General features: G+C 40.4%; 1 protein-coding gene, 1 long non-coding RNA gene and 1 other non-coding gene across 4 annotated transcripts in view; 1 reads left to right on the top strand and 2 right to left on the bottom strand.

Annotated features, from left to right (window-relative positions):
- Nucleotides 1–1,819: 1,819 nt before the first annotated feature.
- On the bottom strand, nucleotides 1,820–11,422 carry LOC137125742 (uncharacterized). The gene is made up of 5 exons (XR_010914191.1): nucleotides 11,277–11,422; nucleotides 9,682–9,875; nucleotides 8,207–8,308; nucleotides 7,785–8,088; nucleotides 1,820–2,135 (listed from the first exon to the last, which is right to left on the bottom strand). It is a non-coding gene; the product is annotated as an uncharacterized lncRNA (long non-coding RNA).
- Nucleotides 7,834–17,640, top strand: part of polg (polymerase (DNA directed), gamma) — a 15,245-nt gene continuing 5,438 nt past the window's right edge. Inside the window, exons 1-10 of one of the 2 annotated variants that reach the window (XM_067501679.1) lie at nucleotides 7,834–7,946; nucleotides 8,629–8,635; nucleotides 15,083–15,570; nucleotides 15,805–16,000; nucleotides 16,106–16,273; nucleotides 16,419–16,565; nucleotides 16,719–16,798; nucleotides 16,933–17,115; nucleotides 17,284–17,426; nucleotides 17,511–17,634. In XM_067501679.1, the coding sequence (XP_067357780.1) occupies nucleotides 7,834–7,946; nucleotides 8,629–8,635; nucleotides 15,083–15,570; nucleotides 15,805–16,000; nucleotides 16,106–16,273; nucleotides 16,419–16,565; nucleotides 16,719–16,798; nucleotides 16,933–17,115; nucleotides 17,284–17,426; nucleotides 17,511–17,634 (1,649 nt within the window). Of the gene's footprint in view, nucleotides 7,947–8,628; nucleotides 8,636–14,286; nucleotides 14,390–14,985; nucleotides 15,571–15,804; nucleotides 16,001–16,105; nucleotides 16,274–16,418; nucleotides 16,566–16,718; nucleotides 16,799–16,932; nucleotides 17,116–17,283; nucleotides 17,427–17,510; nucleotides 17,635–17,640 lie in introns of those variants that run through there. The other variant, XM_067501678.1, reaches the window with a different exon arrangement.
- Nucleotides 14,004–14,076, bottom strand: trnar-ucg (transfer RNA arginine (anticodon UCG)). The gene has a single exon. It is a non-coding gene; the product is annotated as a tRNA-Arg (tRNA).

The following is a 17,640-nucleotide window of genomic DNA, read 5'->3' as shown; positions in this document are numbered from 1 at the left end:
CAACAGGTCCCTGACCAGCTGCCCCACCTCACAAAACACTCATCAGAAAGCAATATTTAACCAAACAAACTTTTTCAGCCAGTTACTTCTCTCCAGGTCAGTGAAGCTGTCATGATTATTCCTGGGAGCTTTCTCAAATTTGTTTGCAGTAAGACACATAAAGCATGCACATTTTCAGGGCACATGGGGTAAATCCAGGAGAATATGAAATGTTTTTTAATGATGGGAAATCACACCAGTGTAACAGATTTTTACAAAATCATTTGAACATTTAGTCTGTCGTTCCAGCCAGTCTTTACAGAGGCTGATTTCACTAATTGGTTTCTATTCATCCAGAGAGGGGAACTAATCACTGAAATCAGCTGCTGTAGTGTTTGGATGGGCTGAAAACATGCTGACTCCTGAATAGGCCTCCGTGAGCCACATTCCTGCTGCCACTTGAGAATCATTTTATTTGCGCAACTTCCTTTTCTCTTCAATTTTGTTAATGTTGTCTCTATATGTTCGGTGTATATATCTGCATCCAACCTGAAATGTTTTTTTTTAAATGTATGTTTATTTTTTTCAAGATTGGAGTGTCAAAATTGATCTTTTTATTGCTAATTTCCCCGCTCATGACAAAACGACTATACATTTACACTGTTATATACAATTGAGAAAAAGTTGTATTGGTGGTGTATTTAACTACTTTTGTATTTAATACAGTACTACTGTACAAACACTGTCCAAAATAAATTCCAGTTAAAAAATATTAGAATTAACAAGTTTTCATTGAAAACATAATTCACCTGTCCCCTTATTTTATACATACTAATGTTTCTAAAGAGGAAAACACAAGACCCTGGACCATAGACATCCCAGGGTTTTTTTTTTCTTTTTCTGACACTTCCGAACGTTTTGCTTGTTTCAACACAAAGAGACGGAAATAATCCCGTGTTAACCCCGCGCGTGTCCATCTGTTGTTTGACTCCGGACACAGATCAGTCGGACATTTACTGATTGAGGTCCAAGTGACACCAGCACGGCCTCTAATCCCCAAGCGTGATTAATCATTAAAACTGGGTCCTGTTGTAGTTAACGTAAACATCGCGTTACAATAATATTTAGACATAATTTATATATAGATTTGAAAAGGAAGTTTCTCTTTTTGTAATAATACAGTATTTAAAAAAAACACTTCTTTAACGCTTGTTTAAAAATACCTGTTTACCTTTCCCTAATTAAAAAAGAAAAAAAAAACATGAACACAATGACCAAAACCTAGTCTTTATATTTTGATAGCGGACAGGGTCATTTTGTCCACTGAGTTTTGTGGCTGATGAACTTTCTCTTTCCCACTGATTCAAAACGCGTCCCTCTGTGCGCCTCATCTAATTAAAACATTATGCGGGGTAAAGACGCTTTCACACACGATCCACACATACACACACACACACACACACAAACACACACACTCGCACAAATACGAAAAAGAAAAAAGACAATTCTGCAGACTCACACTTAAATGCAGTTTAATTTCATTTCTTATGATTAAAAATACAACTATTTAAGTTTTTGTCTAATTGATCATCAAAATAAAATAAATTACTCTAATAATAAATAAAAAACTGCAAGCAAGTGCAAGCAAGAGATGATCATATTTTTATATTCTTTTAGTTCAAATGTGTCACCAGCAGCAGTAGACTTAAACCTACTTCCATACATTTATCGTCTTTATGCCAAGGCTTCACACATGAGGAAACAATTATTAATTCAGTATTTCAAAACGCTTAGGCATAGAAAATACACATAGTGTAAGTATTAACAAAGAACAAGATAGGAATATTTATGTTTTTTATTAGGATGTTTTAAAGAATACAATTGAAAAAATGTAAAATTAAACACACTTCATTTATCATCCAGGATCTTAAAATAAAAAGTAATTTCCAAGGGTAACAGGCATATCAGTACTCTTGTAGAGTCTTTTAACATGGGACTGCTTTTGCTGATTTTAGTTGACTGAAAACTTCTTGAGTTCATGTTGTGGTGTGAGAAACAAAAATGTGATGATGAATTGTCGAGTTTAAACCACCATCTCCTCGTTCCAAAGCAAGCTTCCTGCAGAGTCCAGAGAAGCTCAGAGATCCTGTTCAGTCCTGAGGGAAAATGATGGAGGGAATCATTAGCATGACAATTAAACTCACCCACTTTGCAGGTAATAAAAAAAATCCCATTTTTGGAAAGAAGGAAAACAAAAAAGAGAAAGAAAGAAAAACTTTCTCTTGGATAATAATAATTAAAACCTCTATTTATAAAGGTTGCAAAGTGCTGAGCCGGTCAACAAAAACAGCAAACACTTGCTATAAAAGAGATTAAGAAAACAATGGGCCACAGGGAAAACAACCCATAAAAAGGGGAAATGAACCCCCTACAGACCAGTAATATCATATAATAGTGAGTCTCTGGAGATACATTTTAAGGACAAGTATATAAAATGCAATAATAATTTTGCAAACCTAAGGTTATTAAACTTATGGTTACCCAAAATGTTGGTTAGTAGGTTTTGACAGAACTGAATTTGCTGTTGTACACAAGTTTTAGTTTTGTACATCAGAAATTGTAAGCAATGTTGCAGAAAAACAAACTTCCTTTTCATGCACTGTAAAAATAGGCCCCTGTGCTCTGCATGTTGTTCTTCTCTCCCATTTTCAGGCTGTATGGACAGAGGGATCTTAAGGCTTTTATCCCCACAGGGAACCAGCCCGAACTCTTTCTCTGTCAATTTTCACCCACTCCCCAATTCAGACAAGCCCTTTCTCCCACCATCCCCACAATGAAGGATTTGTCCTCATTCTCTTTGTCCACCTCTGATATCTTTTTTTGACTGCTCCCTCTCTGCAGACACCATGCAGCGTATGCAAATACGCACTCTTTTATTCGTGGGGCTGGGACCCCTCCCCTGAATAAATGCAGCCTTAAATGAGGCCACACTTGCACACATTTACAGGGGAGAAGGGGCATGGAAACATGCACATATTACAATCAGTGGGATTGTGTGCACATTCTCACTTACAGAAACTCAATCATTGAACACTGGCTATGCTAAAGTGAGCAAATGTATAGTTACCTTGTGTCACACATTATTTTATCTGTTGGACCATACCAGTAGTTTATCCAAACAGCATAATAACAGAAAAGAGAAATGTGGGAATGTGGAATTTAAATGTAACCAACCTTGCCATAGAAACTGCGAGTTGCCCCCTTGACAAGCAGACACTTTGTGTGTTACATAATTTTACTTAAATGGAAGACATAGTACATTTTAGTTTTTTGTGTACGGGCTATACATTTGCTCTTTGTCTCTGCTGCTTCTGGCTAAATGAATTAGAAAGAAAGCTTCTCTTCGTACAATGTGGGAGGAAAACAAAGGTTTTTCTTTGGGACATTAGTTATGTTCTCACACGTGTGGATTCAGTCTTTAGCCCATAAGGCCACAATACACAAACACAAACACACAATGGGCATTCAGATGTGTAGGATGAGGCTAAAAAACGAGACAGAGGTGGTTCAACACAATGCACAGACAAAGAAGTGTGGACCAACTCTAAAGGTTGGATGAATTATAACAGCGTCTGATGAACATAAAGTGTTCTCCCACAGCTAACAATCCAAGCTGGCCAGTGCCATCTGTGAGTATGTGTGAATGTGAAGTTTGTGTGTGTGTGGTGGGGGGTTGACATCTACTGGACAGCTCTGACAGTTCGGCCTTTTCAGTTGTACATTACTGAGTCGGCCGGCCTCTTTCCCATAGCAACCCTAACAGAGGTCAAAGGCTATGTACCACCCAACCACCCTCCACCACCTCCTCCTCCACTGTGGCTACAGACACCTTAAAGTCTCCGACCATCTCCACTCTTGAACTTGAACTTGACTCGATTCTAACAGCGCAGTAGAGCTGTACATCTATCTGATGCAACAGCATGGATGAAAATATACTGTACTTGAATATTTTCTCTTTTGCTCCCTTTTTCACGTTTTTCACATTGGTACAGGATTCATGCAGAACACCAGTGGGATAAAACACATGAACAAAAAAGAGGTCACGCCAAGGATTCCCTGTGATTCTCCTCACCCTACAACCTCATCTGCTCCTGATATGATTACAAAGGGCCACTGTATTAAGGGCTCAGTCACCTAATTCTCCCCTACTTTCATTGGAGCATACGGGACCCCTACTCAGGGATGCCACAGCCAACAGACATAATCTGAAAAGCCCGGGATGTAGAAACTTCTCTACATCTTCCACTAAGATACTTAACGTTGGGCTTTGTGCTAGATTAGTCTCGGCCAAAGTTGCATTAAAGAGACCCAATGAGCCTCTCTTGACCCACATTGGACCTCATCCAAGACTATGGACAGCCCGTGAGCTGGGCTTTATATATATCACAGCAGAGCCATTAAAACATTAATAGTGTCCACACATAGTGAGGAGAGTAACCCAGGAGCTATATGGCATTAACATTTTATCGCTACTATGGCTACGCTGCTGCACCCACACAGAATTGGGAAGTGAGCACCGGCTACTGTCACTTCATCATGTCACACATTATAATTTCCCTGCACCGAAAATCCCACATAGAAGTAGCAATACATGGTTAATAATGAATAGCAGAGAAAGAGGGAAAGAAGAGGGAAAGGTAATCATCCATATTCTAATATTTCCTTGAAAGGAAATGCATTTAAAGTTACGTACAAGTAGGAGTAATTGAAGAATGGTGAATGAACATTTAAGTTAGTGTATCTATTGAGTTCACAGAGATTCAAAGATGTCCAGCTACTAAATCCTGCTCACACTGTGTCAAAGCTGCTGACCTCACTGTCCAGTTTCAGACAATCTGGATTGAAAACTCTCTTTGTTTCAGAGCTGATTAAAAACAGACTCTTAAGCAGTTAGATCAAAAGGTTTATAAGACCCTACATTTCAAGATAAACTTAAAGGTTTGAGCCCCCATGTGATCATTCCGTGTGATTTCCCCCAATGTGGTGCAATAACTAAGAGGATCTCAGTAATGATGAGACAAATAAATATCGTGTGTCCATTTGTCCGTTTGAGCAAAGGCAGTATTGATGGCTTCATTTGACCATGCTGTCTGTGTCGTCTGCTGCAGGTATCACACACAGTTGCAGATCGACCTCTTACTCTTGTACACACACACTCACACACTAATCCTCCATGCCAAGCTCCTCGCGGCAGCAAATTGCTTTAGCATGGCACTGCACAAGCTAATCCATGCTAACTTCAGAACATGCAGGGGTAACACCGGTGGCTCCAACATGGCTGCACACGTGCTACATCTACCTCTGTTGCTTTCTTTACATACGCATATACATTTGTCTCCACTCTCTTTAACCCTTCTTTGACAAGCCAGTCTTCAACCAATTCATTTGTCCCTCATTTGCGTCTCTGTTTTCTCAGAAGGACTGTGGAGATCTGCAACAGAGATGTAGCAAGGCGCGAGCTACACTACCTACAAGATTAATTGCTCCCCCTCACCTTTCTTTCTCATTGTCAAATTTGCCCGAAGCAATGCGCTGTATATCACAGATGAGTAGCAGAAATGCAATTATGAAGACAGCTCTGACTCTTTTATGTGAATAAAGAGAGGGAATAATCGTTTGACATGTGGGCTGTACATGCTGTACATACTGTATCTCGTGGAGGCACACATACAGTATAAGGCTCATTAATAATCATTATCCGCCGGTTACATCATTTGGTTTGTTAGGCACACCCATGGTCTTAGCTGAGTCGTTTGCAGTGATACATCGTGCCAACAACTATCTTCTGAGATTGTATTTATGTGTGCCTTGTTTTTTTTTTTTACAATGCAAAAGTGAGACAAATGTGTAGATCCTATTTGTATGAAGGACAAATTAGAGCTTGTACAATGAGAAAAGACAAAGGAGAACATGGCTGATGATAGACACACAGTAACATTTATTTCTTGAATAAAATACAATTCTTGATTGAAAGTGTGAAAATGCATCTTTGTGGGGTGGAAACGTCATTGCATTACAGCTGTGACACAATGTGATGTTAAACCGTGATCTACAGTGTGGCAGGGTATAGGCCTGAGCACATGCTGCCATATGCATTATCATGTATGAATGCATTTCTGATGCCAGTAAAATCCTTCTCATTTAGCACGAAAAAAACAGCATCTCCATGCCTTTCAGACATGCAGAGAAGGCTGAATAGACTAATGAACAGTCAGGTGGCACTCCAGGGCCTGGACTAACTCACCCCCCCACCACCACTACCACCACCACCCCACCCCCCCAGCCATCACACACGTATCAAACACACATACACTTGCACACATTAAAACACAGCGGCTCGCCCGACCCCGGTGATCCGCACGACAGTCTAATGTCTCAGGCATCTGCTCATGTCTAGTCTGGAGGATCTTTCCCACCCTGCCCCCCAGCCCGGGCCTGCAGCAGCACCAGCTCCCACAATGGTGGGAAAGCAGGCTTTTTTGGAGGGCGGGAGGGGGGGCACTAAACAGCTATTGAGGGGGGAGAGAGTGCGAGAGCAGGGCTGAATGATAATTTGAAAACGCACGGCACTGTTCATTAACACACAAGCACTGCAGCTGCACATGTTGGCCCTGGACACACATGCTCACATCTCTCTCTTTTCTGCTTCAGGTTGCTGCCAAAGCCAGCAGAGAGGGGGACAGCTCTACGCCATGACAAGAAGCGCTCTCAGGATCTGTGTGTGAGGTTATAGGGATGGAGCTGGTAAAGAGTTGCAGCTTTGATCCTTGGCAGTCTCTGTCACTCTGGCCGAATATGACATTTTGGTCATGTCTGACATTTTTAGTCTGGATTTCTAACACTGTTACAGCACTATTACATTGCAGAGAGTTATAATCGATATCAAATAGCTTAGACCTAATGGCTAAAAAGATATGAGATCCCATGTGAAATCTTGGTTATATATATGCACAATTTAGTAGCTGTAGCTAATTGTAAATACATTTACTGTAGCAGTTCTGATCCTCACACAAAACATCTATGTATTCCACTTTTAATTAAGGTGAAATAGAGTTGGTACTTTGATATAAATATATGTGTCCAAAAGCAAATACATTCAATATTTAGCACAGATATTATTACACATAAGGAAGTACTTTGCAAGCCAAAATATATTTTTTTCATAGACAAACTTAAATCTAAAGTCATAATGTTTCTACTTTTAAAAGCACTGCTGTGATTCCCCAAACGGGAAATTATCCCAGCAATCTCAATCAGCTCGAGGTAAAATTCACCAAAGAGAATCAGCACATTGAAGTCATTAAGAAACTGTACAAAATATTGTAATGTGAATTTTATAACAAAAGCAGTTTTGCAAGAATTAATCTTGTCAGGTGGAAACGATGCACACACCACTGCCTTGTGTGTGCATCAGAGAGTAAAGAAGCCCCATGACAAGAGAGGATGGCAGGTTTCCTTCAACCAGTGCCAGCTCATTAATTTTGTTTGTTACCCAGCACCCCCCTCCCGCCACCACCAACCATCACTCTTCACCCCCCACCCCCTTCACATCACCCCTGAACTGCTAATTAGCAGGAGCAGAAGATAGAAGAGAAAAGGGAGAGGCAATGTGTGACTGGGGAGGAAATGGGAAACTCTTCTTCTTTCTGCTGTCCTTCCTCCTGTTCCCTGCCCCCATCACACAAACACAGTCTGCACCTCCTGCCCACCGCTGGTACCCAAAAGGCAACCATGATGCAGCTCACCTCAAATGCCAGCCCAGCCATTTTAGATGTCGTGGCAACGTCTCCCAAGATGGCTCCTCTGAGCGCGCCCATACTCCAGGGATCCAGCAGGGTCTTTGTCCGCATCCTGGCACGGGAGAAGTGTCCCCCGTTGGCAGTACAGATGGCATTAGAGGCTCTTGGGTAAAAAAAGGGTGAGGGTAGGGGGAGAAAGGAGGAGGAGGCGACAATTGAGGGCCAACCCCCTTTCCCCCCACGATTCTTGTTTTCTTTTAATAATGGTTCTACCTTCTTTTCAGGAATCCCTGAGTTGTTTATCAAAAGCCTGTTAAAAGATAGACAAGGGGAAATAGTGGAATCAAACATTAAAAGTAAATTTTGCATACTTAGTTATCAGTACAGCTGAATGGCATGTCATTAATTCAGTATTACTGCACACTCACCCCAAGGTGTGGTTTTCAAACGTTTAAATCTCTTTGCCAGCTTTTGTCATTCAAAGGCCATTCCCCTTGGTCTTTCTCTGTGCATGGATGCGTGTGTTTTTGCTACGGTAAAAGCACAAAAAGAATCATTACAGACATATACAGGATGAAACAACAATGTCTTGGATAAGTGTTTTTATTCCCATCTATTAAGAAGGCACGCCATATTCACACAATACTTAAAACAGAGGATGCTCAGGAAAAGACTTGGACCACGGCCTTTTCACATATCCAATATCTCGCTGTGAAACGAAGCAATTAGCCTGGTTTGACAGCAAGCTCTGCTGCAATAGCTAGTTAACAAAGTGAATGAAAACTCATCTCACTTTGGTGCACTTTAAGCTTTAGTGGCATTCTCCAGGCTGAGCGTATGCACCACACAGCACTGAAGTACCAAGTTGAAAAGTTCAGCTCCTGTCTACAGGATGGCCCTGGCCTTCTCATTGAGGCAAAACACAATGTATCCCAAAGCCTCCAAGACTCACTATAGCGTAATATAGATGCCAAGTGTTTTTTTAACCCTGTGTGTGTGCTTGTGTGAGTACGTGTGTGTGTGTAGGGTGTTACACCACTCAACTGCATTATTAGCACTGTTGGAGGTAGTAGTGCCAGAACAAAACATTACAGTCTTAAAGGTGCGTTGTCATTTTTAAACAAATAGAAATGACCAAACTAATAAAAGAGTGGAGTGTAAAATCCAAAATTTAAATATAAAAGTATACTTTTAAGTATAAAAGTATACAAATAATAGGAGCAGTGGAGTAGCTTCAGGATCCCTGATAGAAATCCTGCAAATCCGGTATAACTTTATCAACACTGTTTTTACAGGTGATCAGGGGGAATCAGGAAACAACACTCTTTGATGTGATTTGCCTTTTTAACTTAAAACAAGTCATACTAGAAAGCCAAAGTTGTATATAAAAAAATGTGTGGCTGAATAGCATTTAGCTGCATCAGTGACAAATTCAGCACAGTCACTGGTGACACATTCACTTTTCTTGCTAAAACAAGTCAAAAGGTCTGCTTTGAAAATTGCATATAGTCTGGTATGAGGAGTCATGCCAGTCCAACTGGGGGTGGTCGATGTCGAGAAAGTTTAGAAGTTCTTGGTCCCCACCACCCTGTGGGTGAGCTGTTCACTATTCAGCACTGCGTGGAGCAGGACCTGAGCAACACTAACCAGCATAAAACAATGGCTGCAGTCATTTAATTCAGCTCAGTATCATGAATCCTCAAAATAAACTGAAGTGTGATTCAAAATAACACAAAACAAACATGTCTGGACGCCTCAGCCTCTGTAGAATAACAAAGTATCCTATATAAGAGGAAAAAAATCTGTTTGGCTCCTACAGAAAAACCCACACATCGTTTTTACACCACCCACATTTTAATGTTCTTCACCATAGTCAAGAAAGGCACAAAGCGCATTTTCTTACCTCTCTAAGGTGATAGTCCAAACGCTCCTCGCCGTGTTCCTTGTCTTGCGAGAATGACTACAACGTTACAGAAGTCATTTCTACTTTCGGTTATCTAGCTTTATGACAGGTATTTAACACTCATACAGCTAGATAACCAAAGACAAAAACAGACCTCCTCTGACTCTCCTGGTGTACACACGACGTGCCGTGATCTGAAAGCAGGTGGGGATGCATTAGTAGGCCTATAATATATATATTTTTAAAAAACATAGTTTTTCCTGCTCATTTGTAATGTTTTTTTTTTAATTCCCGGGTAAACAGCTGCAGCTATGCAACCCAGCACGGAACGCGGACGACAAGCAGACATGAAATAAATGTGTCCAATGTATTAAAAGTAACAACTGTTTCTTGTTTAAACCATGCAAAGATATTCACATATCCGTGATAAATAATAATTATAATTTTGGGCCCATTCGGTTCACTTTAGATTTATGTGCATTTCATATTAAACTGCCTTTGAAAATCATCCTGCAAAAAGGAAATAAAGGCATTGGTTTGTTTTCACACTGAACATGGGCCTGTGGCTCACAGCTTTTGCAGTAAACACCCGACTGAATTTCGATTAGAAAATAAGCAATAATTTACGAAGCAAAAGTGTCAAATGTTTGCTCTTATCTCCAGACAGACTTTATCTCTTTTGGTAATGTTAAACTGACAAAGGACCACTGTGTATCATCCAGCCACATTTCACGGGTTAAATTGCAGTCAAACATATCCACTTGCACACTGATCCATTAGTTAATACAGTTAGCAGTACAGTTAATTTGTAGGCCTGTGTTCTCCAGACCTGCAGTATCCTCCCCTTATTCAGGGCACCACTGAATGCTGACCTGCCCTGCGTTTTTATACAATTAACAACAATATATTACAATGGTAAAAAAAAACGATATATTTTAAAAGGCTAAAGATTCACAAAGCGTAATTTCCTTCTACACGCGTAAGTTGATATAATATTAAGAAGCTGTAGCCTGATTTCTCACTTGATGCCCATAAAACGCCAGGCGGCCTGAGAGCAGGATCAGGACCCTGAACCATGAGGCTGCCTTAGGAAGAGGACTGCTGAAGCTCCAAGATCAACAGCTGACTCTTCTCCAAATCGACTACGTGAAAATGAAACTGGCTTTTAAGATGCTTTAATTTGATCTTGGCTTTTTGGGGCTCATGGGGGCAACGAATCCCTACTTTTAATGAGAGTTGTGATTGGCCTACTTCTTCTAAAACTAGACTATTTCACATCACTGGGCTTATCCGCATAAGCTATTACAGAAACTAATTAGTTCCTGGCTATAATAATAGAGCGTGATATAATATTCTCTATTTTTTTCCGTTTTTTTTTCTGTTTGAGGAGGTTTTCTCCTGTTTTTAAATCCCACGTCAGGGCGTTTTTGCTAGATCGCTGGCATAAAAACAAACCACGGTGAACTGAACACGCATAAGCTATGTCCCTAAATTGTCTGCATGCGACACATGAACAAGGCATGACAAGACCCAAAGCTGGTAAGTGTGATGGCTTACTGTGCGTGCAAATCCTATTTCCAGAATGATGCTTTTACCTGTTTGGGAGGCAAAGCAGGTTCTGGAGAGAAATGTCCTCAATTTGTGAATTTTCCGGCTGATTTTCTCTGCGTTTCTGCAGGGGCCTCGTAGAGAGTCCGCGATGCTTTTCTCAGATGCGTCCACTTTCATCCTCGGTCCTCCAGCTTCTGCCTCTTCTCCAGCGTACGCGCTTCCTCTACTGTCAGCTCGATCCCGCACTGACGTCATGCCAGGACCACGGCGACGAATTGACCAATCAAAGAGTCCGCTGCTACCAAAGACGGAATGCGCTGAGCTGGACGACTCACTCTTCGCTTTTCTTTCTGCTTTTGTTGCGACTAGTCTCGCCTTAACGTAATTTTAATAACTTGTCGCAGCTTTCATTCATATCCCATCATCTTCATCCTTAAACGGAGTTTGACTTATGCTATGATTTCTACGTCTCCTTTACCACTTTTGTCCAGGTTTTCTTAAAACTAAAAATTAAAAGTCGCCTTGGGCGACATAAATTATAATCTGGCCTTAATCTTGCCACATGCTTTTATTTTATGCCAGAATCCAGCTCCACTTCACACATCTCTATTTTAAATATCCAGAGATTTATGTTTACATACTGTACTATTCTATGGTTGTAAGTTAGTGTTTGAATCATCATAACTGAATTCCCGCTCCCCTCTGTTCACTTGGTCTTGTGTGCTCGAAGAAGGTGTGAGCACTCTCTACAAATACAGGATCTCTGAGAGATCGGAGGCGTTTGTGGCAAGTGTTGGCCTTGGCAGCGCAGGGGCCACGACCAAGAGCCGCAGACACTGAATATAATGCACTCTCTCTCTCTCTCTCTCTCTCTGTCTCTCTCTCTCCCCCCCCCCCCCCCCCCCACCTTTCTCTCGCTCTCTCTCTCTCTCTTTCTTTCACTGTATATAAAATAAATAATAGAAGTAACACCCAGAATGCCACATAGACTCAGACTCCACTGTGGCAAACAGTAGGTTTGTGACTCTATATGTTTAAACTAGACTTTGTTTGACTCGTTCATTGTCTCTTGGTACTTATTTCTTCCACTTTAGACGTACTACCCTGATGAACCCTGATGGTTGTTGTTATCTTGGCGTGCAATAAGCTTGATTTAGGGGAAATTTTAAAACTGTCAGCCTGGTCAGTCTGGTTGGTGCAAATTTGCCAAATTTCTTCACCATAATGTGTTATGAGAATCACAGAGAAATAAAAAAAATGCATTTGAGTCGGAATTCATTGCCAGTGCTGCAAATATTATTAAATAAAAAACAAAAAAATCATACCACCTAATCCAAAAGGTTTTGAAGTAGTTGCTATCAAATTTTGGGTTTTCTTTGACTAACTCTAACATAAAACTTATTTTTTAGTTTTCAAATCATGCAATACACAACATCTGCGTCTTGTTTCTACAATAAAAAGTTTTCCTAATGGGTATCAAAGCTATATTAGTAGTAGGTATGCACATTTTAAAAACACTAGTTCAACTAAAAGTGTCACAAAATGTTAACAGAACAACTGTACATGATACATGGTGCAGTCAGTCTTTGAATTCCTGCAGGAAGTACTGTCTCAGCATAAGATTCTGGAGGCCAACCTTCTGTCCCTACTTGAAGCATAAAAAAATTACCATTTGGAGAGCAACACCACACTTCAAAAGACTATGTGATTGTGATTTTCGTGTAATTTCCTGTATCTGTTCTGCATGCATAGCATGTACACAAGAAACAACTTTTAATCGTCAGAGAGAAAAAGAAATGTGAAGAATAAGAATAAAAGGACAGATGATTAGGCTGAGCAAAAATATCCTCACCTCTTATTCATTTTAAATGGTATTGTTCCAGTATGTCTGTAAACACAAGGAAGGTGACCTCTTACTTTGACTCATCAAAAGTTAAAAGATAGCAGAGTGTTGATCAGGATACAACATGATGCTACAATGTATGAAGCTCCTGTATAGCCACTCACAGAGCAGAGAGGTGACAATAGTAACCATTCAAAGAACACATGCTGTAGAAAAAGGAGGCAGGGTGTGTCTGAAATCAAATGCATGTTAGAAATAATAAATTCACAGTTTCTAAATGCCAAGGAAACAGGTGGAGGTACAGCAAGGAGAGACAACACTGTTGCACTGCACAACACAAACAGAGATGATAATCTTTTTCTATTGATAGTGTATAATAATATTTTAGGTTAAATTGTGTTTTTTTTAAGTTACAAAAACACCATGCCAACATTGTTCAATTAAGTTGTTGCATAGTATTTAGGACAGTGAAACAAAACACGTAAACAAATAAAGTTATGTTATTGTGATATGATGTCAGATGTCGATTAAATTATTACAACAGGCATGTGCGGGACATCTTAACATCATGTCCTACGGCGCACCTATGACGCAGCGCCCTCTCCTGCTCGTAATGCGTAAAGTCCAGCTCAGCATCCTCCATGACAACCGCTATCATTTGACAAGAAGCAATGACAACACACAACACTCAGACTATCACAACCAAAACAAATTCTATTTGTTGACTGTGGATGTATAAAGCTAAATTAAATACTATTTAATTCAGAAAAAAACATAGCTGTATCACAGCGCTGACCGACACAGACACAGTATTCACGAGGTTTAACATCGTTCCAAGGTACATTGGTAAAATTCACCTCTTATCTATAAACATGGCGCCTGTCACACAGCGGTAAAGGAAGTCATATTAATTACATTTAAAAAATAGCGACCGCGGCAGGACTCGAACCTGCAATCTTCTGATCCGAAGTCAGACGCCTTATCCATTAGGCCACGCGGCCCTACACGTAGTTGTGTTCTCGACACAATCCAATTTCAATCATGTGAGATTTGTATTTTTGTGTTTTTGTACTTTGAGGAATTAAGAGTTGCAATTGGACCACGGTACGAAAAAGTAGTTACGTCCGTCATGTTAAGACAGTCATTTCTATACACTACCAAAAAAAGGAGTCATCCGGGCCGCTTGGGGGCACCAACCTCCAAACACTTCATCTCGCTTTGGTAAATTGCATGAGCCCAGTGAGCTGGTATGCTGCGATATTTAAACAGAATTTTTTAATTTGCGTTTATGTTACATCTGGTAACACACGTCGGGTAAGGTGTCTTTTTATTTTGAATTAAAGTCCACCTAAATACCTACACAGTGAGCGCGCTATACACGGCTTGGTTAGTGTTTTGTTTAGTTGTTCACAGGTTAGCAAGAATACCTGTAGGTGAACGAAGTGTTGGTAAACACGTTGGCAGTTTTCTCACGTGCTGTAACGTTCACTTATTGTAAAACGATTCTTTTTAACCATATAATCTCAATTTCACCTCATAGCCTAACATTTATTCATCACTTTATTTTAAGTGATGCCTAGTGTTAATAATAAAGTTGGCTGCAGAGTGAAAGTGACAACATTTTAAGTGATTACTTAGAAATAAGCGGAGAATTCTAACTTTTGAAGCGTTGTTTTAACCGTGTAACTTTTTTACTCTCCAAATAATAAACTCAGAAAATGAATTTCCACCAAGATAATTTAGGCTACTGAAAAGTGTTATTAAACAGCAGCACACATTCATGATCTGTATCTAGAAGCAACCTGTCTAGTATAGATATACAGTAGCAGTATCTAGTCCCATTTTGTTAAAGAGGCACAATTTGGGCCTTTACGTCTTATTGACATAAATATTGTGTTAACATCTTCCAGCTCTCATGAGGTGATGCTGCATGTCTTGCGCTATCCTCTGCGGAGGACTCATATTTCGCCACAATGGACTTGTCAGCGCTCTCTTTACTCCACCAAGCCTCACTCCCTGCAGGTCGAGGACTCTACAGAGACCCGCCTAAACCCCCTTAACATTCAGATGTTATCAAGGAACCTGCACGAGCAAATCTTTCGAGGGCTGAATCCAGAGTATAGACAAGAAGATGTCGAGCGCAGCATTGGACATCTGCAGAAACACAAGCTGTGGGGAAAGGAAACTTCACTGTTGCCCAATGTGAATCTTAAGCTTCCACAAATGTATGGAAAAAATATTGATGAGCATTTTCGTTTCTTGGCCCAGAATCAGAGTCTTCCCTACCTTGACTCTGCTAGTAAGATGCAGCAGGCCGAACTCCTCCCCATGCCACGGGTATGGAGCTGGGAGGTTGGTTGGACACGCTATGGGCCCAGTGGTGAGAGTGAGAAGATTGATTTTCCAGAGGAGTCAGCACTGGTGTTCGATGTGGAGGTGTGCATGTCGGAGGGACAGTGTCCTACATTAGCTGTTGCTGTCTCACCTACTAACTGGTAAGGGATAAGACAAGACAAATTGCAAAGACTGTGTTATGAGCAGAAATAGACCTACTTCAATTTAAAAGGATTGATTAGTTTTGATGTGGTATTGTTTTATGTGTTGAGTTGTTTGGGTCAACAAGTAGAAGAGGATGGTTTTCACTGTCTTACTGTGCATGATTTAAATATGAAACTTAAATGGGCAACAGTTACATTTAAATTATTTTGTGTTTTTATCTCGCTTTCTAGGTACTCATGGTGCAGTAAACGTCTGATTGAAGAGCGGTATTCGTGGTCAAACCGGTTGACCCTTGCTGACCTCATCCCACTTGAGACATCTGCCAACTCTGCTCGCCCCCCTGGGGGTCGGTGGAAAGAAAAGCTTATAGTGGGCCATAATGTCAGTTTTGATCGATCTTACATAAAGGAGCAGTACTTACTAAAGGTTGGCATTTAGATGAGGCCGTTCTTTTGTTTTTATTTTTCACATTAGCTTTCTTGAAAGTGATCCTCTTCCTTTAGGTTAAAAAATGTGTTTTCTTTTTTAAAGGGCACAAAGGTGCGATTTATGGACACCATGAGCCTTCATATGGCCATCTCGGGACTCACTGGATTCCAGCGTACATTGTGGATGGCCAATAAGCTGGGCAAGAGGAAAGGTCTTCAGGGGGTCAAGGAACACATTAAGAAAGCTAGGCAGAAAAGGGATGGCCCAATGGTTTGTGTTTTTTCTCACATTTTTTTAACTAAAAAAAAGTTTTGTGTTTGTCCGTTAGTGTAAGGAGTTTTTGGTTTGGTGTCACTGGGTCTTTAGAATTGGCCAAACTCTGTTAGGTAACTCTGTTTTTTTCTTTTGAATATAGATTGGGTCTTGGGACTGGGTAAATATCAGCAGCATTAACAACTTGGCTGATGTCCATGCTCTGTATGTTGGAGGGCCACCCCTACAAAAAGAGGCCAGAGAGACCTTTGTGAAGGGCAGCATGATGGATGTCAGGAACAACTTCCAGGTCAGAAGTTTAATAGAATCATGTCAGACTGTTAGTAAACAAAAGTAAAATGTATTAGCATTTTAAGGTTATCCCTATTTAAATGACTTCCATCATCATATTCATCTTGAAATACAATTTGTTAAATAATTTTGCCTTTGATGCCCTCTATAGGAGTTAATGCAGTATTGCGCCATGGATGTTGAGGCCACCCATCAAGTTTTCAAAGAGCAGTTGCCCCTTTTCATGGAGAGGTCTGTAAATCCAAACCCATAAACACAATTTTTGTGAACTCTTGATTGAATATATTAATTGTTAAAGCAAGAATGATGAAATTGAATTATAAACAATGTTGACTACCAATTTCAAATCCTCTGCCATTTATAAGGTGCCCTCATCCAGTGACGTTTGCAGGGATGCTGGAGATGGGTGTGAGCTACCTTCCTGTCAATAAAAACTGGGGGCGGTACCTAGAGGATTCTCAGGATGTTTACGATGAGCTCCAGAGAGAGATGAAAAAGTCTTTAATGTCTTTAGCGGACGATGCCTGCCAGCTCCTGCAGGATGACAGGTCAGAAAAGCAATATTACCATTAACGAAATTATTTTATTTATGTCCAGTAATATGTTGTAAGGCAGTAGGGATTTAAGCCTTATATCATGTTCTTAGGATAGTTATTTTAAGCTGCTATGTATAAAACAAGCAATAAAAAGTATTTGTTCAATATTTTGACGTAAAGATACAAAGAAGATCCATGGCTTTGGGATCTTGAATGGGATGTGCAAGAGTTCAAGCTGAAGAAAGTCGCAGTCAGCAAGAAGAAACAGTTGAAAAAAGCAGCTGAAACACAAGTTGTTACTCCTCTTCCAAATTGGGAAGAAGGTAAAAGATCAAATTCCAAAAAACAAAGTTTTCTGCATAATGCAATACACATCAGATTATTTATTTCAGCTGTTGTGACATTAGATCTAGGACCACCATCTGAAGAGGAGATGGCAGGCCCTTGCCCCAGCAGGCTGTCTGTTGACAAGCTGAAAGAAAAGGTGAATCAACTGCCCAAGAGAAGACAACACTTGCCTAGACATCCAGGGTAAGA

The sequence above is a fragment of the Channa argus genome, chromosome 4 (assembly GCF_033026475.1).
Source record: "Channa argus isolate prfri chromosome 4, Channa argus male v1.0, whole genome shotgun sequence".
Taxonomy (NCBI): Eukaryota; Metazoa; Chordata; class Actinopteri; order Anabantiformes; family Channidae; genus Channa; species Channa argus.
Note: the sequence above shows the minus strand (reverse complement) of the source record. Positions and strands in the feature narration are given on the sequence as shown.